The 27,834-nt window shown below is 39.3% G+C and overlaps 2 protein-coding genes, 1 long non-coding RNA gene and 1 pseudogene across 3 annotated transcripts; 1 reads left to right on the top strand and 3 right to left on the bottom strand.

Moving 5' to 3' along the window:
• Window positions 1-667: 667 nt before the first annotated feature.
• LOC148875822 (uncharacterized) lies at window positions 668-1,966 on the bottom strand. The gene is made up of 2 exons (XR_016105324.1): window positions 1,652-1,966; window positions 668-1,514 (listed from the first exon to the last, which is right to left on the bottom strand). It is a non-coding gene; the product is annotated as an uncharacterized LOC148875822 (long non-coding RNA).
• Window positions 1,967-2,242: 276 nt separating this feature from the next.
• On the top strand, window positions 2,243-5,355 carry LOC148875821 (lanC-like protein GCL2). The gene is made up of 6 exons (XM_088965615.1): window positions 2,243-2,546; window positions 2,642-2,820; window positions 2,913-3,024; window positions 3,152-3,268; window positions 3,378-3,692; window positions 4,823-5,355. Exons 1-6 carry the CDS (start codon window positions 2,256-2,258, stop codon window positions 5,159-5,161), a joined length of 1,353 nt encoding a protein of 450 aa, XP_088821741.1. The 5' UTR covers window positions 2,243-2,255; the 3' UTR covers window positions 5,162-5,355.
• Window positions 5,356-5,677: 322 nt separating this feature from the next.
• On the bottom strand, window positions 5,678-9,518 carry LOC148875820 (epoxide hydrolase 1-like). Its single transcript, XM_088965616.1, has 5 exons — window positions 9,091-9,518; window positions 8,805-9,019; window positions 7,579-7,743; window positions 6,865-7,100; window positions 5,678-6,133 (listed from the first exon to the last, which is right to left on the bottom strand). The coding sequence occupies exons 1-5, from the start codon at window positions 9,158-9,160 to the stop codon at window positions 5,881-5,883; spliced, it is 939 nt and encodes a 312-aa protein (XP_088821742.1). The 5' UTR covers window positions 9,161-9,518; the 3' UTR covers window positions 5,678-5,880.
• Window positions 9,519-15,244: 5,726 nt separating this feature from the next.
• LOC148875819 (epoxide hydrolase 2-like) lies at window positions 15,245-27,365 on the bottom strand (annotated as a pseudogene).
• Between the last annotated feature and the right edge of the window lie 469 nt (window positions 27,366-27,834).

Raw genomic sequence — 27,834 nt, 5'->3', positions numbered from 1 at the left:
CACTTTGGAATCAAGCAATTTTATAACAGTGATAAGAATCGGTTATTTAGGCTCCGTTTGGGAAGAGTGCAAATGTAAATGTTCAGTATAAAACCTTTTATACCGTATTTTTAAGTCTTATAATTGTATTGTACATATTTATATTTACAATCTTCTCGGTCTGGAAATATAAATACAAATATGTAGAATGTAAAACCTTGTATTTTGTATGAATTTGTACTTATTTGTATTTATACTATTTTGAAACTGAGCTTCAGTCATAATAATGAGCTAAGCTTTGTTTAAGTCCCTTTGGTTCAGATTATATGTTACATACTTTTTAATTAATTAAAACTTTCGATGGTAGGAATGGCATTTTATAACTTGCTCAACTTCTTGAGAGCTGATACTAATTCCTGATGTACCTTGGGTCTTTGTGGGAACTGGAAAGTGGTGGGGTTTACATAGTTTTGGGCCCGATGGACCTTGTCATGTTCACTTTAATTGGGTCTTGTATATGCACTTTACTGTGCACATGGGATGGGCCGAGGCCTGTGGGCCTTAGTCATTAGAGAAACGGCAATTGTTTGGTTAGGTTAAATAAGATAATGTTACCCAAAAAAAAGATACTAGTTATTAAAAAGGAAAATTCCCAATTAGTGTCTTGGGTCCCCAAATTTTAAAATGCGATAATTTAGTATTTGAACTTTTAAAATCAAGTACCAGTAGTTAATGGATTGTCAGTTATGTATATCACATGACCTCATGTGTGATTTAAGACTTTTGAAAATATTAAAATAACTCTTAGAAATTAAACACACCATTCATCATCTTCTTCTTCAAGACGAGATGAAATAGAGCCCAAGCTCTTTATCACAAACACCAGAAACGCGATCTTTTCTGACAGTCCACTCTTTGGATGGTTGAAATTGTTCCAGATCATTCTCTTGTTTTTTAATATTCTAATGAGAACTGTGTCAAGTAAATCCCCAGTACAGATGTGGCGTGCCCAAGGTACCAGCTCATAGCCGGGCCTAATTCTTTTGTGTCTTAGCTTCTTGTCCAATTTCAATGTCTCACCTGAATCTCCATGAAGCTGCAAAGAACTCATCTCTGTAACCTCCTCTTCCCCTTCTATCTCGTCATCGCTGTTGTAAACAAATCGAGTAAGCTTCCTTGTAAACTTTGGCATTTTCTTCTCCCTCACATTCATCTTGCTCAGCCCTTCACCGAGTTCATCCACAAATGTTCCTCTCTTTCCATCTTCTTCCTCTCCATTGTAATCTTCTTCTTCATCAACGTCATCTTCTTCATTGATGTTTTCGCCTTTGTTATCTTTTTTAATACTACTTGCGTTAGCCTGAAAAGACCAAACCGAAGAGTCGTCTTCATCGATTGATTTCTCTGGACAGTCATCACTCGCTTCTTGGTATGTCAACACAGATGAGATGAGCATTTTGAGGAATCTAATATTTCTACTTTTTCAGAGAAATCCAACAGTAATGATCGAGTGATTTCAGATTCAAGAGTCTCTTCTTTTGTTCCAATCATGTCGATGTCCGACAGAATGAATGTATTGAAGATAAAATTATCAATAAGACAGAAAGAATACATAACTAGAAAGATATAATTAAAACGTGTCATGACTGAAATCAAGATCGATCGGTCTAACCTGGGTAACATTAGATTGATCTACTGCTTCGGATAGAGTCGAAGAAGTCAAGAGCCCATTTGGATTCAGTGATTTTCAATACGGAAAATCAAAATTTGAGTAAAACGATACAGAAATTGAATAAAGTAAATAGAAATGATAGCGGTTGTTGTCATTGCAGTTACCCGCCTCTTCTTCCGCTCCCATTAACTTTAATTTTTGAGCTTCATACCACCTTCTCCTTCTCACCTAATTTCTCTCTTTCTGCATCGTTTTCTTCTCTTTGTATCTCTAATTTTCCGAACAATGGGAGTATTTTCTAAACAGATCATTCTTGTTCAGTTTGCTATTTGGTTGATTATCTGAAAATTAAAAGGGATAAAAAATTTGATGATTTGTTATGATTTTAGCGAATCACTGATAAAGAAAATTAAATAATATTTAAAAGGCGTTTAAATCTTTTCACGTGCCACTTAAATTGTCGCGCTTGAAAAGTTGAAACCACATCTCCGCCCCACAATGTTTATAAATGCTTCGGCACGTGTTATATTTAGGGGTATATTCGTCAATCTGCGTGTTCTCAGTTCTCACGTCCTTGATCCTTTTCCAGTCTTCCTTTGGGGAAATGTGTCGAGAGCCTGAAAGAACTGATCAAGTTTCCGAAGAGCTTTTTTTTACTATCGTTCTGGCTGAGGAACGGAAAGAATCGAACTCGATGATCAGCGACCGTAATATAAAGAGAAAAAGGGAGATGGCCGACCGTTTCTTCCCTAACGAAATGCCGGATTTCGTTGCCGAGACAACCGAGGAAACAGCACCCGAAGGCGTCGGAGATTCGCTTCGGAAGCTCATTTCTCTTCCCTACCCAACTGTCGCGGAGAAATTCAAAAGAACGGCTTTGGATCTTAAGGAAACGGTACTTGCAGTCGAACAATAGGATCAAATGACTAATGGTGGTTCGAACCCCTACCCCAGGTGTTTGTTATGCTTTAATTGTGTTCTTTTCAACAGATTGTGACGAATACGTGGGGATACAGTACGCGACGCTTGAGTGACTTCACACTCTATACGGGTGCTCTGGGGACGGCTTTCTTGCTTTTCAAAGCTTATCAAGTCACTAAGAACAAAAATGATCTCAACCTTTGCTCTGAGATTGTCAAGGCTTGTGACTCTGCTTCCAGTGGTTCCAAGTACTCTCTCTCTCTCTCTCTCTCTCTCTCTCTGTTTTTGTCTCTGTAGTTTTGCTTTAATTGTTTTCATTTATATTGTCCGTGGATGGAAGGTACGTGGCGTTTATATGTGGGCGAGCCGGTGTATGTGCTCTTGGCGCCGTCATTGCAAAACATGCCGGAGACGAACGGTTGCTTAGTTATTACTTAACCCAATTTAAAGAGGTAATAATCTTCATATCTACTCTGTGATTTCATTCTTCAATCTTGATAACCAATTTCTTGCATTTGGTTCTCAACTTGTTGGCTTTTCACCAATTGGATTGTCTCTTTTCCATGTTCACCTGAATAGATTAAACTTCCTAAAGACGTTCCGAATGAATTGTTGTACGGGAGAGCTGGGTTCTTGTGGGCATGTTCATTCTTAAACAAACACATTGGTGAAGGAACCATTCCTTCTACCCGAACAGTAAGACCTTCTCTCTCTCTCCCCTTTCATACATGGTGCTCCGGTTTGATCCTTGCTTGAAAAGGAGCTTCATGTATTTGATACGAGAATTTGGGTAAACATTATATAGGGTCCAGTGGTGAACGAAATCATCAAGGATGGAAGACGATTATCCAACAAAGGTAGCTGCCCCTTGATGTTTGAATGGCATGGAAAGAAGTACTGGGGTGCAGCCCATGGACTGGCCGGGATTATGCATGTTTTGATGGGCATGGAACTGAAGCCAGATGAGCAGGAAGATGTCAAGGGTACCCTACGCTACATGATTAAGAATCGCTTTTCCAGTGGGAATTATCCCTCGAGCGAGGGCAGTGACAATGATCGCCTTGTGCATTGGTGTCATGGTGCTCCTGGTGTCACTCTAACCCTTGTCAAAGCTGCTGAGGTAAGCTTCTTTTGATAGTTATCAAGTATAGCTACTAGGTAATTGATCATACTTGCAGGGATGGGTTCAATGTTAGGTAAATGATGGATAGCTGACTGGTGGTTTTGTATAACTAGGAAAAGGAGAATATGCCTTGGTTGGGCACAAATGTTGAGATTCTCTATGATTGTGCTAGATACTGGAATTGCATATATTCGGCAATCTTATTCCACATTTTTCTTGTGAAAATGGTTTGGATTGTCTGACAGGTGCAATGGGATTTTATGGTCAATCCAAGGAATGTTGACATTGATGAGTTTATAAGGGTATGTTTGGTACCATTGCCGTTTCCAGCTGAAACCCTGCCACATCAGTGCCACCTAGGCATTTTGAATTGCAATGGGAATTTTTTATTTGGTTGAGACTGTTTTAACTCAAAACAGTCAAAAAACGTTTTGTCTGAAAATAGCAACGAGGTGACATTGGAGGAAACGTCAAATTGAGGTTTCCCCCACCAGCCATTGCATCTCACAATGTTTTAGCTGATATGGCGCTTACCTGTCATCCGATGTGGCATGGTGATGAATTGATACGGTGCATCATGTATCATACAACACTTCAACGTGATTGGTGTTACATTGGAGAAAAATAAAATCTGATGAAATCTTGGATTGGCATTACAGTAATTGGAAGTGTGATTGGTGTTACATAGAATTAAATAGTTTACTTTAAACACTTCAACGTGAAACAGGACATACCAGACACATATCTACTATAAACGCCTAGTCAGCATTGCTGATGAGACTGTAAACATAGTGTTAACCAAACAAGTTTCTCCTCTAACCATTGAAACTTGCACCACCCACACTACTCAAAATGTTTCAGCCTGAAATGACAGTGATACCAAACACAACTTAAATCTATGCTTTATAGCTTCTAAAATTCAACTGGTCTTTCTTCAACCAAATTACTCAAATCTCAGTTGATTTCTCCTTTAAATTAACTGAATTTAGTTGTCAGAGACTTGGGGGGATATTATGTTTTAGATGCAGGAATTAACTAATGCTAGTTGTCTGAATCTGTTGGAGCTAGGTTTTCTGTTTTTACAACCGTTGTTTAGAATTGCCACTAAAGCATGTTAAATTGATCAGGTTTTTGGGGGTGACGAGTTTCTGAAAGCAGCTGAGGAGGCTGGAGAGGTGATCTGGAAGAGGGGGCTGCTTAAGAGAGTTGGGATTTGCCATGGCATCAGTGGGAATGCTTACACATTCCTCTCACTCTACCGACAGACCGGTAATGTGGAATATTTGTACAGGGCCAGGGCATTTGCGTGCTTTCTACTTGACAGGGCTAACAGGCTTATATCTGAAGGGAAGATGCATGGAGGTGATCGTCCCTACTCACTATTTGAAGGGATTGGAGGTATGGCTTATCTTTTCCTGGACATGATAGAGCCAGCTGAAGCCAGGTTCCCTGCCTATGAACTTTGAAACTCTATTCTAGGTGGAAAAGACACATGTATGAGAAGTTCTTTACATGAAAGTTCCACTTTGTAAATTTATTTGTATAGATACAGTGGTGTCTAGGTTGTAATAATGCCTAATGGTGCTTGTAATTTGGACCTAAATGTGTAATCCCATCTTTTGCTCACAAAGTAGAAAACCCTAGAGAGTGGAGCTTCTAAGCCTTGACTTGATGCGTGTTTGTGTTCTTCCAGAAAATGAAAGGAATACCATTTTCCTACAGTTAGCACCCGTGGAAAATGTGTCTTTCACAGAGGAGTCAAAATGTAAAAAGGAAAAATTAAATGAGTTCATTTCATTTCAAACACAATAAGGAAGTTAGATAAATGATAAATCAACCATTCTACCGGGCTAAAGCGCTCAACAAACTAGTTAGGAGCAATTCTGAAGATGCTGGCGTCACCACTGCAGTTTTATTGTTTCCAGTTTGCCGTGACTGTGTATGTTGGATTGTTGGTTTGTGAAAATTGGGAGGCAAATTCATGGGGAAATGAAATTCAACTTGAGCTATGAACTCTTCTCTTGTATCCATGATAAGTTTCAAGTCTTAGGTCTAGTACCACTGAATTTCGAATCCTTTTCATGGAGCATGATAATTAAAAATTTTAAACCAATAGATTTAGTGATGTTACACAGAATTCTCCGTCTTCTGAGTTTGATTTGATGCAGCATATAATCTTCTAGTTCTAGGAACAAATATGACCATTGAGGAATGTGGTGATGAGTTGGTTCACCTGGTCTGGAAATTGCTCCTGGATGAAATGGGTTCCTTCAGGAAAGAACTTAATTTCCAAATCAGAAACATGGTCCTTTACCTTTCCGCTCGCAATGTATTCTTCAAGCCCAGGGAATTTGAGAATGTAGTCCTTTCCACCCATGATCAGTAAAGTTGGAACCTCAACTTTTGGATCAGTTATCGTAATTTCCTTGCGCAATGACCTGAACCAAACCCAGAAGATAAGTTCCTTAAACTAGACAGGTAACAGAGCCAAGGCATTTCTGCAAGATGGTGCTAATAGAATTAATGCATTTCTATCAACAATCACGATTCTGCAAGATGGAGAGGAAGGGTAGTTAACAGTTAATGACCGTTAATTTTGAATAGTACCTCTTGATCACACCTGATTGAATCGTGATTGTTGAAACATCAACGGTCAGAACCTTTTGCTAGAGGTCAAGGCCGCTCTTCATGAGACATGCGGCAAAGAGCAAAGTGCACCCACTCAGATGAATTCTCAATCTGTCCCAACATCCCATCTATCTCCAAGGTTCAGGGCAATACTGGAAATCTGGTCTGGTTCAAGGATTCAAGTAATCCCATACTGCATGTGCCTCGGGTCTTACCCTGGTGGCTGAGACAGGCCATCCCAACACTTGGTGGCACACCAGTATCAGCCTTGGTAGGATAAATCTCCCCAGACTTATCCAACGGCTGTGAACATTTAAAACTAACACGAGTCTCTATAAATGTCCAGTTTTAGGGTTTTACACAGAATTAAACCAAACAACATGAATCAAACATGCACTTTATTTATTTCCACTAAATAACAAAAGTACATCAAATCAGATTGAAGTTAAGGGCATACAAAAACCGTCTAACAAATTGATCAGTCAAACCCCATTGAATTTAATTTCTAATAAGATTAAAATCCAACAAGGTACTTAATTACCTGTAAGGAACTTGCAATGGAGCACTGAACCCAGAATTCTCATATAAAGATGCATAGGCTGCAAGATCTTCCTCTGTGAACCAGGGAGGTAGAGGGGTAGATGGTTCCACCAAGTCCATAATCTCCTTGCCGTCTTTTGCTATTGGCAATTCACTACCAGAGAAGAGAATGTAGATGTTCTGCAGCACCGTTTTAACATCAAAACGACTAAAGTCCGCTTCTGCTCGTCCTGGTTCCTACCATCAAGGAGATGGAAATCTGATAATAAGTAGAACCACTGTTGAACAAAATGGTAACAAATGATTTATTGTTCTCTTCCACATCATTCAACAAAATAGCAGCCAGCTTATATCTGATCTGTTTGCTTCTTTGCTTAGGAGGTCTCTTAGGCCCCGTTGTTTGCTGGTATTTAGCAGGAGTAAGTTGGCCATGATATCGGCATTCGCTTGCCGTTATATTGGGTTTCATGGTAATTGAGGATACTAGAGACTTAAACTTCCTACATGCCAATAAGCATTCTCTCCCTCTCAGCACTCTCTTTATCTGGGTAACATATAACATACAATAACTCTGAAATCTCACTTAATTGACAAGTTTTAACTGGGAAACACTTGCCCCAATAAACATATTTATCCCACAATTGTAGTTATCAATGTGATCCACAACAACCACTATTACAACAGAATGAGAGAATAGGAGAATGAAGAAGAGTACCTTCCACTTCAAGATGTAGAATCCTTCGGGGAAGTCATCGAATTGATTGGGCCTTGGGATGAAGAATGGCACGCCCAATGATACAACTCCGGACACCCTCTCCGGATGCAGTAAAGAAACCAAGTAAGCAGGCCAGGCTCCAAAATCTTTTCCGACCAGGAAAGCCTGTGCAACATCCATGGAAAAATTTAAGTGAGAAAGGATGTTTTTATTCAAACTATGAATTTGTTTAACCTGTTTTGAATTAAGAACCGTTAATTTGTCGGTATCTGGCAATGTAAATTGGTTAATTAGGTAATTGACGAACCTGCTATGCCACTATAATGGTTGCATGGTAAGCAGATTTTTTATTTATTTTTTATTTTATTTTATCAATGCAACACATTATAACTCTCTAAGCTAGGTGGTAATAGTGGGACTCGATTCAACGTATCCGTTAGGATTACCAGCTAATGTACCAACTGATGATACCTGACTACCTGTTGAAACCTAAGAAACCAATACCCTCTTGGAGGGTGAATAAACCATTTACTCTAGGGCTGAGCTTTCAATTTATTTGGTCTGCAAAACTTTTAAAATCAAAGTAAAAAAATAAAAATGAGCTGAAACCGAATTATATAAAAACCAAAATCAAAATTTTCGGATCAAATAATGTATATACTATATACTATATTATAACATATAATATATATTATGAAAGTAAATTTCAATATATTATATATTAATACATAAATAATATAATATATTATACATTATATGTTACATATATATACCAAAGTTCGGTTAATTCGGTTAATCGAATTTCTAATTCTAAAAATTAAAACCGAAAATCGAATTATTCAAAATCCAAAACAAAGTTGAATTAAAAAAAAATCGAAATTAAAATTTTTGGTTCGGTTATTCGGTTTTAACCGAATTATGCTCACCCCTAATTTACCCGAATCCAGATATACTCTTCACAAAGCGCACCTCACACTGTGCTCACAGCATGTCCTGGGCCTCCTGGTATGGGAGATGTTCACGATAAAAAGTGGGATTGTGAGGCAGGTTCTGTGAGAAGCAGATCCCAATTCAATTTAACCACTTTCAGAAAACCCGCCTAGTGTGGGACCCGGGGATAAATGTGTTAGCTGATTACTGAAAAACCAACGAGGCCTACAAAAGAGTGCTGAGATGAGAAAGCTGCAGTCGAGGGCAGTGCAGGATGAAGTTTAGTTATTAATTACCTTGGGGATACCGAAGTAATCTAACATAGCAAGGATGTCGTCGGCGAAGTCATCGAAGGATGCATTTTCCAGCTGAGGTGGGTGGTCAGATAGTCCGTAACCCCTTAAATCAGGTGCAATCGCCCGGTACCCAGCTTTTGCCACTGCCATCATCTGGTGCCGCCAGGAATACCATATCTCCGGAAATCCATGTAAGTAAACTACCACAGACGGGCCTGCAAAGAAAAATGTATATAATTTAACATTTAACAAACAGAGAAGAGAAGAAAATGGCTGGAGAAATGACCTGCTCCGATCTCAGCGATATGGAGCTTCACTCCTCTTATGATAACATGGTTGTGCTGTATCTGATCCATTCAAGAAAGGGTCCTTGTATGAGAATTGCGATGAATCGGTGCTGGGATCGCTTTATGCTGTGATATACATCTGCATCTCTCTCTTTTTCTGTGAAGCTTTAATAGGGTAGTGGCGTGTAGTGAGGAGATTTTGACTTTTTTTTGGTTTTTTAAAAAAGAGGAGTGATGGATGTTAAACAATAAAAGGCTTAAAGCGTCATTACAAAATTAGAGAGATTTTCAATCTTTTCCTTTTTTTTCTTCTGTTTAAAAGAAGCAAAAAGTTTACTGATAGTTGCACAGCAGCTGTGCATTTATGATTCTTCCTTGCGTTGTGGTCGGTTGTCCTAACTCCTACGTCAGGCAAATTGGCTTGGCTGCTTCAGAAATCTCTCACAAGCTCCTATGTATCCGTAATTCCTTCTAGCCTCTTCTGCCTGCCCAATGGAGTTCATCTAATTAATGACAAGGACCCTTCTAGTTTTTAAGTAATTTTAGTTGTTCAAAAAAAGAATCGACCCTTGGGAATGAGTGATCATCTCTGTCTGTTGATGATGAGTACTTAAAGAAAAAACCTTGTTTGCTTGTTTCTTTAAAATTTATTTTATTCATACGATAAGATAAAATATATGAGGTTAAATTATAGGGTAAAATATAAATATCTTGTTCAGCTAATGGTTGAGTTGTTGAAAGATCCACGTGGTAATTTCCGTGGCTCTTCATCATTTTTTTTGGTTACATCTGCGCCACATATAATAGAAGAGTACAACTAAGGGGTGTCCTACACGATAAAGAAGCAAATTCCTCGAGGAAGAGGAAACCTTCTGAAGACATCGGTGGATGCCCTCATCTCCACAACCCTGGAAGCTCTACCCATTTAAGACACAAACGCTATTCCCCGCTTGAGGTAAGAGACTTTTGGAACTTTACTCTTTGAATACCTCTTTGCACTATTTCTCCCGGACCAACGCTATTTCAACCTACTCGGCCTGGCCACATCCTTCTTGATCATAATGACTTGAGCATCAATGTACTTACCCGGGGAACAATTCCTCGGGTCTCTGACATTTTGTACACTAAAAGCAACCATGCCTAAGAACACATCCAACCACTTTGGAGCCCATTCCCCATCTTGGGGATCCCACTCACTCCACAACTCCTTGCCTTGAGAGCCCCAACATTAGGCAACAATCAATCTTGCATTGTTCCAAGCCATGTAGCATAAGGTCGACTGTATCCTAACCATGATGGAGACGTTGGGGCAATCAGTACATGTAGGGGTGAGCATTCGGTTAAAAACCGAACCAAATAAATAAAAAATTTAAAAACCGAACTAAAAATTAAAACCAAACCAAAACCAAATTATTGAAAGACCGAAATAACCAAAACAAAAAATTTCAGTTCCATTTTTGGATAAAACCAAATTTTAATAATTTATACTTTATTATATATATTATAACATATAATATACAATATATATATATATATATATATATATTATGAAATCAATTTTATTATATTATATATTAATATACAAATATATAATATATTATATATTATATGTTACATATCATATACTATATCTTACAAATTATATATTATATATTACATATAATAATAGAAAGTTTAGTTAATTCGGTAACCGAATTTCTAATTCTAAAAATCAAAACTGAAATTTTTTGTTTTAGCTGAATAGTGCTCACCCCTAGGCACATGCCCCCAAGCTACTTGCACCGAGGACCACGAAAGGCGCCACGTAGACAAGTATAGAGCTTAATTCAACCGCAAATGGTCACACTCATCTAGAAGGTCTGACTCCCTAGCCTGGCCTTGCACGCACGATGCCTATAGTAGATCCCATCACTCTACTCGGGCACTAGGAAAAGAACGGCTCAGACCACATCTACAATAGCCGCCGATCTCAATAGCCGGATCCAGCTTGGTTTGAGATCAACCTACGATCCCGAAAGGGGAAAAATCCATAAACATGGTCCCAGCCGATAGAGACGCTGAAATTAGAGAACTAAGAGAGCGGTTGGCCGAACTGGAACACGACCAAGCGGATAGAAGCGTAGCTCCACCAACAGCTCGACCATCAGAGTAGCACCACAACTAACCCACAAAGGAACCCATCTTCATCCAGGAGATCGTTGACGAGCTTCCCCCAGCTGGCTGGTGACCCCCACAGTTCGAGAAGTATGATGGAGCCTTGGACCCCAATGATCACATTGAGGGGTTCAAGGCGATAATGATGCTACAAGACTCTTCCAAGGGTCTCATGTTCAAGGCCTTCGTCGCCATCCTCATGGAGTTGCTAGAACCTGGTATGCCTTCCTTTTGCCGTAGTCCATATCCTTCTAGGAGTAGTTGGAGACACAATTCCTAGCGTAGTTCACTACCAGCCAAAGGCATTAGAAGATGCCAACCAGCCTAATGCAAGTGTGACAGAGGAAAGAAGAGACCTTGAGGGAATACTTGGAAAGGTTCAATGTTGAGGCCCTTCAGGTTTGAACTCTAGACCAGTCAATACCCGTGACAACCATCATGAGCAGGCTGAGGACCTTGCTGTCGCGGTACAGAAACTTTACTCCCTTGAATGCATTGTGAGCCAAAATACTGATGCAGATCCGAGGCCGTAGCTTCATTAGGTGACCCGAAAAGATGAAGTCCTAGAACAACAAAAGGAATCAAGACAAGTACTACAATTTCCATTGAAACCATGGCTATGAGACTTAGAACTGTTGCGAGCGGGTGCGGAGGGGATCGAAAGCCACCAAACCACTCTCTCCTACTACCACTCACCCACCGAGCATCCGGACACCTTCTAATTGCCCATCGACCTGATGTTCCAGGTCGATGGTGGGAAACGGTGGTTTTGCAAAAGCATCGTTTCCCATTGTTGGCCTTCCTCGTTTCCTTTCCCGTTGGCCCAGGGCATCTCCACCTCCTCTAGGGACATCAAGGAGACCTCTCCCCACCCTATGAAGGTAGTTCCACCGCCTGTCTACCCCCGCGCCCCTCTCTAGGACTACTTCTCCAAAATGGCAAAATCACCCGGAGGCCGCTCCGATGGGTGCGGAGGGGTTCAATGGCCACCAAACCCATTCCATCCTATTGCCACTCACCCACCGAGCATCCTGACACCTTTTGATTGCCCATCAACCCGACGGTGGAAAATGGTGGTGGCCTTCCTGTTGGCTCAGGGCATCTCCCCCCCCCCCTCTGGGACCACTTCTCAAAAATGGCAGAATCATCTGTAGGCCACTCTGGCGAGTGTAGAGGGGTTCGAAGACCACCAAACCCACTCCCTCTTACTGTCACTCACCCACCGAGCATCCGAGCACCTTTTAATAACCCATTGGTCCCACGGTGGGAAACAGTGGTTTTGCAAAAGCATTGTTTCCCATCGTTGGCCTTCCTCATTGGCCTGGGGCATCTCCGCCTCCTATGGGGACATCAAGGAGACCTCTCCTACCCTGTGGAGGTGGTCTCACATCCCGTCTACCCCCGCTACCCCCCTTCGGAACCGCTTCTCGAAAATGGAAAAATCACCCGGAGGCCACTCCGACGAGTGCGAAGGGGTTCGATGGCCACCAAACCCACTCCTTCCTACTGTCACTCACCCACTGAGCATCCAGACACCTTTCGATCACCCATCGGCCCAACGGTGAAAAACTGTGGTTGTGCAAAAGCACCGTTTCCCACCGTTGGCTTTCCCTATTGCCCCGAGGCATCTCCGCCTCCTTTGTGGATGTTTAGGAGACCTCTCCCCACCCTGTGGAGGTGGTTCCACCGCTCGTCTACCCCGCGTCCCCGCTCTGAGACTGCTTATCAGAAATGGCATAATCACCCAAAGGCCACTCCGTCGGCCTTCCCCTTGAGTCTGGGATTCTCTGCCTCCTACCAGAAGGTATCTTTGATGAATTTACAAATATTTCTTAGTCAAGAAAAAAAATATTCTAAGAAATTTATGTTTATATACTTATATTTAAAAAGTCGAAATAACTACAATAACACAACAAATTAGTTCACCAACATGAAAACGAAAGGGGGGAGTCTTTTAACACAATATTAAAAACATTGAACCTACGTATTCACCAATAATGATAAACTATTTCCAAAAGACCAATGTAAGTAGAATAATAACAAAAAGAAGAAAAACAAGTTGCCCATCCCTTTAGTAGCTAACTCATGGACTGATTTCATAGACTAAATTTGCCTTATGCAAACAATGACTGCTCTCTCCACATTTTCAAGGTGTTCTAGAACATCACCATGACTATTTCCCGATATAACCTCATCCGACCAACCTTGAAGAATCGCTCACTAAAAAAATTTGCAACCGCCAATAGAATCACTTTCAATCGTTGGGCTATCTAGCACCTACTCTTGAAAGTGCAACACATGTCATTAGCAATATACATGCCTTATATCGATGCTAACAAATAGTATCATCCCACTAAAAATATTACCTTGAGTTTTAATCGACAGTTATAAAACAACTTCTGTGGGTTATTCCAAGTTGTTGAAATTAGAAGGATGCATTTTCATTTGCAATAGCAATACTTAGTATCATACTGCAAACTACTCAGAGATTGATTCCCAACACTCCGTTGCCTATTCACACCTATAAATGTTCAATAACCCACAATAACAACATTCATATCTTAATCAACACTAAACACTTCATTTTCATTAGAATTGAGCTAAGCAACATTCAAATATTCATTTACAGAGGTCCCTATGGCAATCGATTAAGGAAAAAAAATGTAACAGAGTAAATTGCTTGTGGTCGAGCAGCGTCAACAAAGGGGAAACACAAGGGTCGTGCCAGAAACACAGGGGAACCACCTCCATAGCAGTTGAATGCAGGTGCCTGAGAAACCTTCCAACGATCGCTAAAACCAGCTTTGAGCGTCCTTTCAATGGTCGGTGCCTCCGACGGACGGTGAACAATAAATCGATGCTCTAGCTTCCTCCGAATGGTGAACGTTGAGTGTCGTCCATGACCAGTGACCGATGAACACAGGGGGATCTGAGAATGTTTCAATGTCTTAAATAAGGAAGACCGATGATAAAACAACAAACATAGGTAGAGATGAAGCTCCGGTAATGAAAATGCGAACACAAGTAGAGATGAAGCACTGGTGATGAAACGACGAGATGAAGCTTTGGTGATGAGTAAGAGATGAAGCTCTAGAGATAAAAGGCTCTGAGAAATTTTGAAATGGGGAAAACATTGTAGCTTGGTGATCCAGTGATTAGTGGCTCTGAGAAACGGAGAAGAGGGTGAATGTTGTAGGTTCGAAATGAGGAAGAAGACGATGAGAAGATGTTGTAGATTTCTATAGAGCTCTGGTGATCTATAATTAACGGATCTGAGAACGGGTGAGGATGTCATAGGTTCGAAATGAGGAAGAAGACAATGAAAAAGACGTTGGGGTGGAGGGGTATAATGGGTATAATGCTAAACCTATGATGACATGGTGGGGGGAGGAGTCGAAACACATTTCGGATTTGTTGGGTGGGGGTGGTATGGGTTTCGATTTTCATACTTCCTCAGTCGATATTTCGATTTCTAAGGGGGAGCTACCTGAAGATTCCCCTATATTGGTAGATGGCCAATGGTGGCAGCAAAAATGTATTACATGATTTGAGCTATGATATCTAATTCCTCTCTCTTTTTTTCTGAAAAAAGAAAAATTCTTTTAGATGGTCGAGAAGTTATAACCCCGATTATTGGGTTACTTCATCTAAACATTGAATAAATGTTGGATTTTCTTTTCTCAATAGGAAAGCTTAAACAGAAATTTATAGGGTTCATACATGCACTTTTAATTTACAAGTTTTTTTACAAAAAAAAAAAAATTAAAAGCAGAAACAAAAGAATAAGTTTTGGGCATCTGAATCGAGAGTTTTTGCATAACTGGTGTTCAGATCACTGAGTTTTATATGGACATTATGGTTAAAGAATTGAGAGATGGCTGACATATCACGTATGCCGAATAGAGGGGGTTGCAGTGGTATTTTGGTTTTAGTACTGGTTTTCAGCGGTTGGATTTTCAACATTTTGTTTTTAATGCCAAGGTCATGGGGGTATTCTCTTTACGTGATAAGCAGTGCTGGAACTTCAACTTTTGGATCTGTTATGCTCAATTCTCCATGCAATGACCTACATAAAATCTTACATTCTAAGTATCATATCATCATCATCATTAGGGGTGAGCAAGAAAAACCGAAAACAGAACCAAAGCGACTGATATACATATATTTCTATATATTATATATTTTTATTTTTTTATATATTATAAAATAATAAATATGCAATATATATAAATATAAATATTTATAATATCTAATATATTATTTATTGTTCAAAATATAATATTATATATATATTTCTAGTTTTTATTTTATATTTATATATATTATAAATATAAAAAACTGAAAAACTGACAAAACGAAGCGATAGTTAACCAGACAGGTCAACTAGTTAACTGATCGGCTTTGGTTCGGTTTTAGTTACCGGTTTTTCAGAAACCAACAATACCAGTTCGGTTTCAGAATTAGGCCCACGGTTCGATTAACCAAACCATACATACCCCTAATCACCATCGTCATCATTATCCATGCCTTATCCCAACTAGGCTAAGCATCATATATCTAGGCTTGATGAACTTACAATTTATCTATAATTTTTGAGGACTTTAGCATGGATTTTTATGCCGGTTTTATTAATTTTTGCCTTAATTTAGCTTAATGCTAAGAATAAGTTCAGGGATAATTAATCCATGAAAATGAAAGAAAAAGGCAAGAAAAAGGTTCAAAAAGACCAATTTCAGTCCAGCCCGGTCGTGGAAGCAAGAGAGAGCACTTTGGCCCAAGAAGAGCAAGTGAATTTCTTGAGAAAACCCAAGAAAAGAAAGCCTAGCTATGAGTAGAATTTGGCCCAGCAAGAAAGGCCCATTCTCAGCCCAAAAGAGCAGCTCAATGTATAGCTATCATGTGCTAAGAGAGAGCCTAAGTGCAGCCCAAATAGCAGCCCTTAGGAGGCTTTCAAGAGAGCTCTAGAAAGTTCAAGAAAGGGGTGTAATACACCCCATTCTAGAGGCTTCAAGAAGGGGCAAGAGCCCCCTTGAAAAACTATATAAGGAGGCCTCTAGGAGGGGGGAGAGGTGTTCAATTGCTTGAGAGGAAGGCTCTCCCACTCTTAAAGGTTTGGCCACCTTGAGAGAAGAGAAGAGAAGAAGGCTAGGCGCAAGGAAGAAGAAGAAGAAGGGCTGAAGGAAGTTCAAGACAAGCAAGCTAGAAGAGAAGGTGAGTTCGAATTGAGGGTTTGTGATTCAAAGATCTTTTGTAATAAATCAATTGTAGTTTCATTCTCTTTTGATTCGAATTCAGTTTCTTTGTTATATTTTCTTTCTTCTTTCTCTTTTTTTTTTTTCCATTCTTCCTTGATGTATTTCAGCTTATAAAATTTCAGTTCAGCAATCTAATTCTTTTTGATTCATTCAAATGGTCATGAATTGTACTTGAAGTTTCTTGAATAAGGGTGTTATTGTAGATTAATTCGGCCAACTAACCTTCAAAACTCAGATCTGAATTTTCAGATCTGAGATTGCAAGATCTGAATTGCTTGAAAGAAAATTCAGATCTGCAATTTTCAGATTGGCCGAATTAATCTACAGCTTGGAATTCCTAGAGTGCTTGAGAGAGACTCTAGGAATTCAGATCTACTATTCAAGAACTGAATTGAGTGCAAGGTTAGAGATAACTTGCACAATTCAGTTGGTGATCAATTTAGATTTGAATTGATGCCTTAGAAGTGTTTGAAGAAATGCATGCATGGGGATTAGATTTTTGCTAGAGATAGAAGAACCGTCACTCATGCATAGGATGGACATGCGCTTGAGAGAGGCTGTTCATGACCTTGGGGTTTCACCAAACCAAGGCTCAATCATGATTTATTCGAATGATCCAAATTGATAGATTGCTGAATTCTGAGATTGACATTTACTGCTTACTCTTCTAACCTGATTTGAAAGCAATTGGGCCAATGATTTAGATAGATTTTAATTTAGGATTTTTTTAGCTTTCATTAAAGTTTTGATTTATTTGTTGATCACATAAGAAGTGCTCAATTTAGTATTGGTAATTGTTTCCTAAATCCTCGTGGGAACGATACTTCACTCACTACTTTATTACTTGAACGGCTAGTGCACTTGCTAGTGTCACAATGAGCCACGCATCAAGTTTTTGGCGCCGTTGCCGGGGAATTAGGCTCACGGTTCGATTAACCAAACCATACACACCCCTAATCACCATTGTCATCATTATCCATGCCTTATCCCAACTAGGCTAAGCATCATATATCTAGGCTTATTGACCCAAAGGATGAAAATATGTTTATTTAGTACCATGAAATTCAAATATTTTACTCTTGTAGGGAATCTAATCTCAAAGTTTATAAAAATCCATTACTCAAGATGCAAGGGAGCTAAAGAAACATATTTATCCCTTGTTAATTTTTAAGTTCAAAAGTCACCTACTTACCTATATGGAACTTGTAATGCAGTACAAAATCCAGATTTTTCATATAGAGTTGCATATATCGTAAGATCTTCATCAGTAAACCAGAATGGCAGAGGAGTAGATGGTTCCACCAAGTCCATGATTTCCTGATTCTCCTTGTAGATGTTCCGTACTAGAGTTTTAACATCAAATCGACCAAAATCTGCTTCAGCTCGTCCAGATTTCTGAGTAAGGAAACAGATTAACCTACAAGCATCTAAAAACTAGCTTAAGGAATGCACAAGACAGAGCTATTGTTGATCACATACTTTGACCTGGTTCTCATGTGAATTTTTGCCTGAACCAAAAAAGCTAACAAATTGCTAATTTTAATCACCAATCACAGTCATTCTTTTCAGAATTCTAGAGAATGCATAGTTGAGCCCAGCCAGATCTCTTAAAAGCAAAATCAAGTACACACCCTGAGAGCACAGCATCCATCTCTACATTGAGAATATCTCTTGTTAAATTCATGGGAAGATATTCCTTATGTATGGATGTAGTGTGTACATAAATTTGAAAATATTTTATCAATAAGACGTTGTAGAAAATTGAGAATTCCTGTCTCTTCTGGAATGGGGGTTGGGGAGTGGGGTTTGTTCTAATTACTAATCCCTCTAAACATGTCTAGATTTTCTTGTGAACGGCCTTGTTGTTTATTTTTTAAACCAGAAAGGAATTAAAAAAAAAAAAGAAAAGAAAAAGAAGTTTTATTACTCGCCATCTCAAAATATAGAAGCCTTCGGGGAGTTTGAGATGTCGTGCCATCTGATTAGGGGGAATAAAAGGGACACCCAACGTAATGACTCCTGATACCCTCTTTGGATGGATAAGGGCAAACTGGTAAGCAGAGAAGGGTCCAAAATCTTTCACAACAATAAAAACCTGCCATCATAAATTGAATGAGATATAGTACTAGCATAATCTCATCTAAATGCAAGTTTCCCCTCCCTGACATCTTATAGCAGTTCACAATCCTTCCCTTAAATTGCCTGATACATGATGAACTAGGTGAAGTTAATATTGATAGCAGTTGGAATGATGATGATAGCTATTCCTCTATCTCCAATGGGACCCAAAATACAATATCTTTTGGAATCATTATTCAACTGATGTGGCCATGACAAAGATCATGCAATTGAAGAGAAGCTGCTCAAGATCAGAACCATAGACATTGCAGTTGCAGAATGACTTTTTTTAGAGGATTGGTAGTATATTACTTTCTTTGGAAATTGGAAGAAAAAGAGCACAAAAGTCAACAATTCATTTTTTTTATGCATAGTCGTACATTGTTGGGCAAAGAACTCCAAGTTATATTTGTTTCAAAAGAGAACACGGTAAGACATGGTGTCTGAAACTAGATTGGTTACTTAAATCTTGGATGTTGTCATGTCGAATGATGGTTGGCTTAATATCCATGGCACAAGACAGTTGCACCGTTCTTCCTTCTTTTCTTTTGCAAATACTCAATGAACGGCACCCATCAATTGAAAATGTTCTTATTGTTAGTAAATTTTTGATCATTAGGTTCCCCATAAATACTAAAAACTCAACACTGATAGATAAATTACAGACCCCCGTGTGCTGGAGGGGACTAAGATTGTTGAATTGGGGTTCCCTAAGGGTAGAAATGCGCAAGAGAGTCCAGCATTCCTGCTTAAGCTTCTACCGAATCACAGAGGCAATTATCTACTAAACAATATGAAATTGAATGATGTATGTTAAGATGTGCCGAATAGGGGTAGTTTAGTCTTCTTCTGTTTATTAAGTAACTTGCTTATGTGGTAGTGTTATTAGAGTTACTCTGCCCCACACTTAAGTAAGGGCATTTCTGTCTTTGTAAACATATTTAGAATCTAATATAGATTAAGGGGGTCGACTGGATGGGTTAACCATTAGATTTTCGACAGACCCTTCTTCTTCTTCTCTTCTTCTTCTTCTTCTTCTTCTCCTCTTCCTGTTCGGACTACTGTAGCAACAGTCGAAACTTGGTCTCAGAGCCATGCTCCTGACCTAAGTCAGTTGGTAAGGCACCTCAACATTGTTCGTGACTCTTCACCTTCGTTTTTGGTCAGTCGATGGAGAGAACTGGTTTGCCCTAGGTTAGAAACATTACAGCTTGTCTCTCTGCTGCGCATAACCTTCTTCAACAAGGAAAGTGACTTCAGCAGTGAATGGTTGATTGATATTCTCAAAGGAAGGTCGGTTCTCTCTTCTTCTAGTGTTACTTATATTTCTGAGTAGAAACCCTACATGAAGTTGTTAGTACTGAGTAGAACCTAGAGAACTAGGTTCATTGTTGCCCTAGGAAGGTTGTGTGTGCAGTAGCCGAATGGTGTAGGGCTGCTGTAAGTTGTTGAATGGTGTTAGGGCTGCTGTAAGTGGCCGAGTGGTGTAAGGTAGAATGCAATGACCTTGCCGAACTCCTTGTGGTTGTGTAATGCCCTCTTAAGTGTGTTAAACAAGTATGAACTGGGTGCAACAGATTTGGTTGTGTTGTGGTGCTTGAGTGGTTGTAAGAGGGCCTCTACTTGTGATTAGTGAATGGTAAACTGATGCTTATGTGGGACGTAAGTGTGTGAAGTCAGCAGTAGTGTGAATAAGAACAAGTGTGTGAAGTCAGCAATGGTGTTTAGAGGCTGCAATAGGTGCTGAAATATCAAACTATGAACAACATCAATCAGCTTGTAGCTGAGAAGTAAAGTTAGAGACAACTGTTAAAGAGTACAATGGCAGCAATAGGAGATGGCTACAATGATCAAAAACCTAGTGTAGTAATTTCCTCCGACTACCTAGGGGTACAAATGACCTCAATTAAGCTAAATGGGGAGAACTATATTCCATGGGCTAAATCAGTGGAAGTTTTTCTCAAGGCAAAGAAGAAAGTAAAGCATGTTAGAGATGAGAAGCCACCGGTTGACTCTCTAGGGTTTGATGATTGGGAACAAGAAGATGCTCAAATCATGACTTGGCTGTGGAATAGTATGGAACCCAAAATTAGTGCCAACTTCATGTTCCTTGATACAGCTAAGGATATATGGGAGCATGCTAAGAAGCTATATTCTGGACAAGATAACACAACAAGAGTATATCAGCTGTATCAGGAGTACTTTGATTTACAACAAGGAACCAAAACACTAGAAGAGTACTATGCTTGCATGAAGAATATAAGGAATGAACTCAATGTCTATCATCCCCTTACTCCAGATATTCAAGTTCAGCAACAGCAAAGGGAGCAGCTAGATGTTACAAGATTTTTAGTGGGGCTGAAGTCGGAATATGAACTAGTTAGAGCTCAAATATTGGGGGGCTCTACTCTTCCTACACTTGAGGAAGTATTCTCAAGACTTTGTAGAATCTCTTTGGGCAAAACAGAGAACCCCACACAATATGATAGATCAGCACTTGTGACAGCTAGAGGTGGTGGATATAGTACAAGAGGGGGAGGTCATTCCAGAGGGGGCCGTGGCAATTCCATGATTGGTCGGGGTGGCTGTGACTCAGGGGGAGGTCGTGGCAGAGGAAAAAATAACTCTACAAGGAAGTGTACTCATTATGGTAGGGATGGACACACAGTGAATTTCTGTTATGACCTACATGGCCCTCCCTCTAAATGGGCTAATCATGCTGTAGCAGACGGGGTTGCTATTAGTGATAGTAAACTGGCAGACCTAAAACCTCTCACATCTACATCTACTTCTGGGAGGGAGATGGTGAGTGTTCCGCGTGATGAGTACGAACGGTTCCTTCAAACTACTTCACAGTATACTACTGCCACATATGCCCAATCAGGTATCGCTTGCATGTCATTTAAAACTCCTTCCTGGATTATTGACTCTGGAGCCTCAGATCATATGACCGGGACTCCAGGTGTGTTCTCTTCTCTTTTTGAAACCTCCACATCACAAACTATTACACTTGCCAATGGGTTCTCATCTCCCATCTGTCGTGTTGGTAATGTTGACTTGGTTTCTGTCCCCTTATCATCTGTTTTATACGTACCTAAGTTTCCATTCAATCTTATGTCTATTAGTAAAATAATCAAAGCTCTTAACTGTTCTGTTACATTCTTTCCTTCCACTTGTGTTTTTCAGGATCTCAAGACGGGGAAGAAGATTGGTGGGGGGCATGAAGCTGGTGGATTGTATTACCTTGACGGCGGTGGATCTTCAATTGCACTTCAGACTTCCCTTAATCCTCTACAATGGCATTGCCGACTGGGACATCCATCTCTCAAGGTTCTCAAGATGTTGGTTTCATCATTTAGTCAATTGTCAGTTTTACAATGTGAGTCATGTCAGTTTGGTAAACACCGTCGTGTGTCCTTCAGTCCAAGAGTTGAGAGTTGTATGTTGAGTCATTTTTCTTTGGTTCATTCAAATGTTTGGGGTCCAATCAAAATAGAGTCTTATAATGGGTACAAGTATTTTGTCTCCTTTATTGATGATTGTTCAAAATGACATGGATTTACTTAATGAAAGAAAGAAGTGAATGATTTTTCATTTTTAAAAAATTCTATGCTGAAATACGCACACAATTTGGTGTTCCAATCAAAGTTCTCCATTCAGATAATGGTTGTGAATACTTTCTTACTGCATTTCAACAGTATTTAGAACAACATGGCATTATTCATCAGATCTCGTGTGCTTTCACCCCTCAACAAAATGGGGTGGCTGAACGGAAGAATCGTCATCTTCTTGAAATTGCTCGGTCTATGCTTCACCACATGCATGTTCCTAAACGGTTTTGGAGTGATGCTATACTCACTGCATGTTTTCTCATTAATCGGATGCCCTCTTTTATTCTTCATGGTCAGTCCCCCTTCTCCATCTTGTTTACCACTTTATCTCAATTTCCATTAACTCCTCGTGTCTTTGGTTGTGTGTGCTTTGTTCATAATCTGAGTCCTAGAATAGACAAGCTAGATGCACGCTCAATTAAATGTGTCTTCCTTGGCTACTCTCAGACTAAAAAAGGGTACAAGTGTTATAATCCCATTGCTCGAAAGTGCTATGTCTGCCCTGATGTCACATTTTTTGAGTCTGTCCCCTTCTTCTTCAGTCATGAAGCACCCTTGTCCTCACCCTTGCCTCCTCTTCCTCTTCCTATCAGTGATTCAGTTCCAGAGGTTGTTGTTGGAGTAGACTCATCTCCTCATCTAGTGTAGGTCACCACTGAACGACCATCGATCCGACAAGTGTATACACGTTGAACGACACCGGCCCCTCCTCCTACTTCTACCTCATCTGCGGATCCTCTCATGGCTCCTATTGCTAAACCTTCAGATCTTGACCTACCCAATGCCTTACGGAAAGGTAAACGTAGTTCTACACTCCATTCCATCTCCAATTTTGTTTCATTATCTCATATTTCTGCCTCACATTGCCAGTTTGTTTCACTTTTGTCTTCTATTTCCCTACCTAACAATGTTCAAGAAGCTCTTAGTTCACTTGGATGGCGGCAGGCAATGGAGGAGGAATTTTATCATCTTCAACATACTAAAACGTGGGAACTTACTTCTCTCCCACCTGGGAAGCATGCTGTGGGTTGTAAATGGATGTATACTGTGAAATACTTGCCAGATGGTAGTGTGAAGCGTCTGAAGGCCAGACTTGTTGCTAAAGGTTACTCACAGTTGTATGGTGTGGACTACATGGAGACATTCTCTCCGGTGGCTAAAATTGGTTTCGTTCGTGTCCTAATTTCCTTGGCAGTTATGTATGATTGGCCTCTCCTTCAACTTGACATAAAGAATGCCTTCCTCCATGGTGATCTAGTGGAGGAGGTATATATGGAGCAACCACTTGGGTTTGTTGCTCAGGGGATGGTGGTAAAGTGTGCAGGCTGAAGAAAGCAATTTATGGGTTGAAGCAATCTCCACGTGCTTGGTTTGGGAAGTTCAGCGAAGTGAAATATTTTGGAATGAAGCAATGCCAGGTTGATCACTCAGTGTTCAGCTATGACTCAGAAGCTGGGAAGATTTTATTAGTGGTCTATGTGGATGATATTGTCATCACTGGTAGTGATAAATTGGGGATTGGCAAACTAAAGATATTTCTGTAAAATCATTTTCAAACAAAGGACCTTGGAACATTAAAGTATTTCTTGGGAATGGAGGTTGCCAGGTCAAAACAAGGTGTGAATCTATGCCAAAGGAAATATGTCCTTGATCTATTGGAAGAAACAGGATTGTTAGGTGCAAAACCGACTGAGACCCCTATGGAACCAAATGTTAAATTGAGCTGTGATACAGGAGAAGTATTTGAAGATCCTAGAAGGTATAGACGACTAGTGGGAAAGCTGAACTATTTGACTATCACAAGACCCGACATCTCCTTTGCAGTCAGTGTGGTGAGCCAATTCATGCAGAATCCTCGTATACCTCACTGGGATGCAGTCCTTAGAATTGTGAGGTATCTGAAAGGATCTCCAGGCCGTGGGCTATTGTATAAACCAGGAGGAAAACTTGAAGTAGTTGGGTATACAAATGCAGACTAGGCAGGCTCAGTGAGTGACAGAAGATCTACTACAGGCTATTGCACATTTCTGGGAGGAAATCTTGTGACATGGAAGAGTAAAAAGCAGACAGTTGTAGCCAGAAGCAGTGCTGAAGCTGAATATAGGGCCATGGCTCATACTACCTGTGAATTAGTGTGGCTGAGGAATCTCCTACAAGAAATTGGGTTTCACATGGATAAACCTATGAAATTGTACTATGACAACCAAGCTGCACCACATATCTCATCCAATCCTATCTTTCATGAGAGAACAAAGTACATAGAGGTTGATTGCCACTTTGTGAGAGAGAAGGTTCTTGCCAGAGAGATAAATACAGAACATGTGGGCTCCAATGACCAGTGGGCATATTTGTTTACAAAAGCTCTAAGCTTAGGGAAATAGAACTATCTATGTAACAAGTTGGGATTATATGACATATATTCACCAGCTTGAGGGGGAGTGTTAAGATGTGCCGAATAGGGGTAGTTTAGTCTTCTTTTTTTATTAAGTAACTTGCTTATGTGACAGTGTTATTAGAGTTACTCTGCCCCACACTTAAGTAAGGGCATTTCTGTCTTTGTAAACATTATTAGAATCTAATATAGATTAAGGGGGTCGACTGGATGGATTAACCATCAGATTTTCGACAGACCCTTCTTCTTCTTCTCTTCTTCTTCTTCTTCTTCTTCTTCTTCTCTTCCTGCTTGGACTATTGTAGCAGCAGTCGAAACAATGTACATAATGAGAGACTCGGATTCCATAAATGCAGCCAAATTCATTCACAGGGAAAAACGAAGCATGCTTGCAGAGCAAGACAAGTATGTCATCATGGAGGTACAGAGAACAGATCGTCTGGTAATAAGTTCAAGACTCCAAATCCATTAGGGGTATTTGTAAAACAACGTTCTAGCCGTAAAAGAGGCAAAATTATAAGTCAAAACTTTACTGCTTGAAAAGGAAAGTTCCGCAAATTTTATAGCGAAATAAAAAGAGTCGTAATAAGAAAAGCGAAAGAAAAAAAAATAGTTTCTACCTTGGAAATGCATAAGGAGTCAAGAATGACGAGGAGATCATCGATGATATCTTTGAATGATGTCTTCTCCGGTTCAGGGGGTTGCTGGGACATACCGTAGCCCCTGAAATCGGGAGCAATTGCCCGCAATCCAGCATTGGCAACGGTGACCATCTGATGTCTCTAGGAGTACCATATCTCCGGAAACCCATGCAAGAAAACCACTGCCGTAGGACCTGCCCCGAACAAAACGCATAGAACAAGGACGCGTCGTCAGACCCTTTAATCTCTAAATGAAAAAAAAAAGAATATGATAATCAGGTGAAAAGAAGTATAAGGCGAATTTGACCCCATCGAAGAAGCTGAGAATGAGAATCGAGATGGAGGAAATTGAGAGAGTGAGAATGAGTGATGGTCAAAATAAGTATTTATAAGTCCGTAAGTGATTATTTTTAACAATAGAGATTATTTGGTGGCACATTTATCAAATCATTTATTGTGGTGGTGATATCTAGATTGGCATAAATGATAATTTTATATCTCACTTGTTTCATACATATAAACAATACTATTTATATATTATATTTATGAAAAAGTATTACATCGCCACATCATACCACATCATGACATATGAGAGACCAGCTTATACGTGGAGTGCCACGCAAACTATAATAATAATAATAATAATAATAATAATAATAATAATAATAATAATAATAATAATAATAATAACAATAATAACAACAACAACAACAACAACAACAACAATAATAATAATAATAATAATAATAATAATAATAATAATAATAATAATAATAATAATAATTAAGTGGATGTTAAAATAAATATTTATAAGTGTTAATGGTAAGTGATTATTTTAACAATAGAGATCGTTTGGTGGCCCATTTATCAAATCATTTATTGTGTTTTTAAGCATTTATTGTGGTGGAAATATTTGGTGATCTACTTTTCACATAAGTGTTTATGTTGGTATAAATGATAATTTTATCCCTTATCTTGCTCATACATATAAATAATATGTTTCGCATATTATATTATACATTTCAATGAAAAAGTATTACATCACCACATTATGACACATGAAAGCCCACATGGTACCGTGTATTATGGTATGGTGCCACGTAGTCAGTCATGTTAGGGTATGTAGAATCAACAACATAATATTTACCTGAGAATGGGAATGGGAATAGGCATATCATTTTTTGCATGAATTCAAATAATATACAAAAAATTGCAATGTATGCATATATATTGTATGATGGATGTAGGAAATTATATTTCGAATTGCGTATGAATTATGCAAATATGCAATAGTCGTGTGTAGTCCCCTCCCATCCAACAAGGACACATGTAAACTGCATGTTGAAATCACAAGCAGTAGTTTCATTTTATGTGCAAGGCCCTTTTCTATGCCAGTACGATGCTTGCTTATCAGTAGGGACCTGTGTAGATGTGTGTCCCATCAATAGACCCTATGAAATTCTATAAAAAAAGAAACAATAGCTTTCAGTGGCCATCTATCATGTAGTTTTAATATGGGCTCATAGTGTGCAAATGTTATCTTGAAATATTGCCAATATTTTTTGATTTTGGCAAATGTGTGGATGGACAATGTTAAAGTTAGGGGCATATTATTAACAATGGGAGTTTCACTACCGTCATCAGCATGTTATTGAAAAAGCAACTTATCAACTTGCTAAAATGTTGGAATCATTCTTGCATCATTCAGTTCCTCTCATTATGTCCAACAACGTGAAGGAAAATGGTTAACTGTTCATTCACCGAAACATCCCAATTGTTTTCAACGAGGCTACACTTTTTTAGAGAATTGCACAGCCGTATGAACATGTGCTTGTCCATACGACAAAGTTCATACAATCAGCCATCGTGCCCTTCGATGAGAGATTGTGTGTACACCACACCAGTGCAATCCATGGTGTGTTTGGGTTCTTTGTGAACCCAAGTATCATAATAAAACTCACTCGCCATAGAGGTAACCTCCATAATGCACTCCATTTGTTCATCATTGTCCAACACCCCATTGTAGAATAAGCTACTATTGGAATTTGACTCGATATCGAATACCACCCTAGTCTCCATTTCCATTTTCTTATCAGTAGCCATATCTTACACTATCATGCAATTTAATAAACACAAAAGAAAAAAAAAATTATGATCATAGAATGGAAGGCACAATGCTGAAATGTAAGTAAATCAAATCCAACGATAATAATCCTAACACATACTTATCAAAATAAAGAGTACTCAAGTTCTCAAGTCTATATGACAAAAGACAAAACACAGATAGATAAACATGTTTCACATTTTATTGGGACGCTCATACAACTCTCTAATCATCTTCAAATGCAAGGCTGGAGACCCAATTGCAATAAATAGGTCATGGAATTCACCCTTCATGAATTGAAGACTAACAAACATGAATAGAGGACTCCTCTCCTCAATCTCAGGGATCTCACTTAGGAGGTTGATGCAACGTTCCATAGAGCTTAACCTCATGTCCTTGCTAACTTTATGAGCAGCTGTTAGCTCAAATGCAGAAGCAATTCTTTCCAGGTTCTTACTAATTTGTATA

This window comes from Nelumbo lutea, chromosome 1 (genome assembly GCF_056320005.1).
Source record: "Nelumbo lutea isolate HS-2025 chromosome 1, American lotus-T2T, whole genome shotgun sequence".
Lineage (NCBI taxonomy): Eukaryota > Viridiplantae > Streptophyta > Magnoliopsida > Proteales > Nelumbonaceae > Nelumbo > Nelumbo lutea.
The sequence above is the reverse complement of the archived record's forward strand: the minus strand, read 5'-3'. Positions and strand labels throughout refer to the sequence as shown.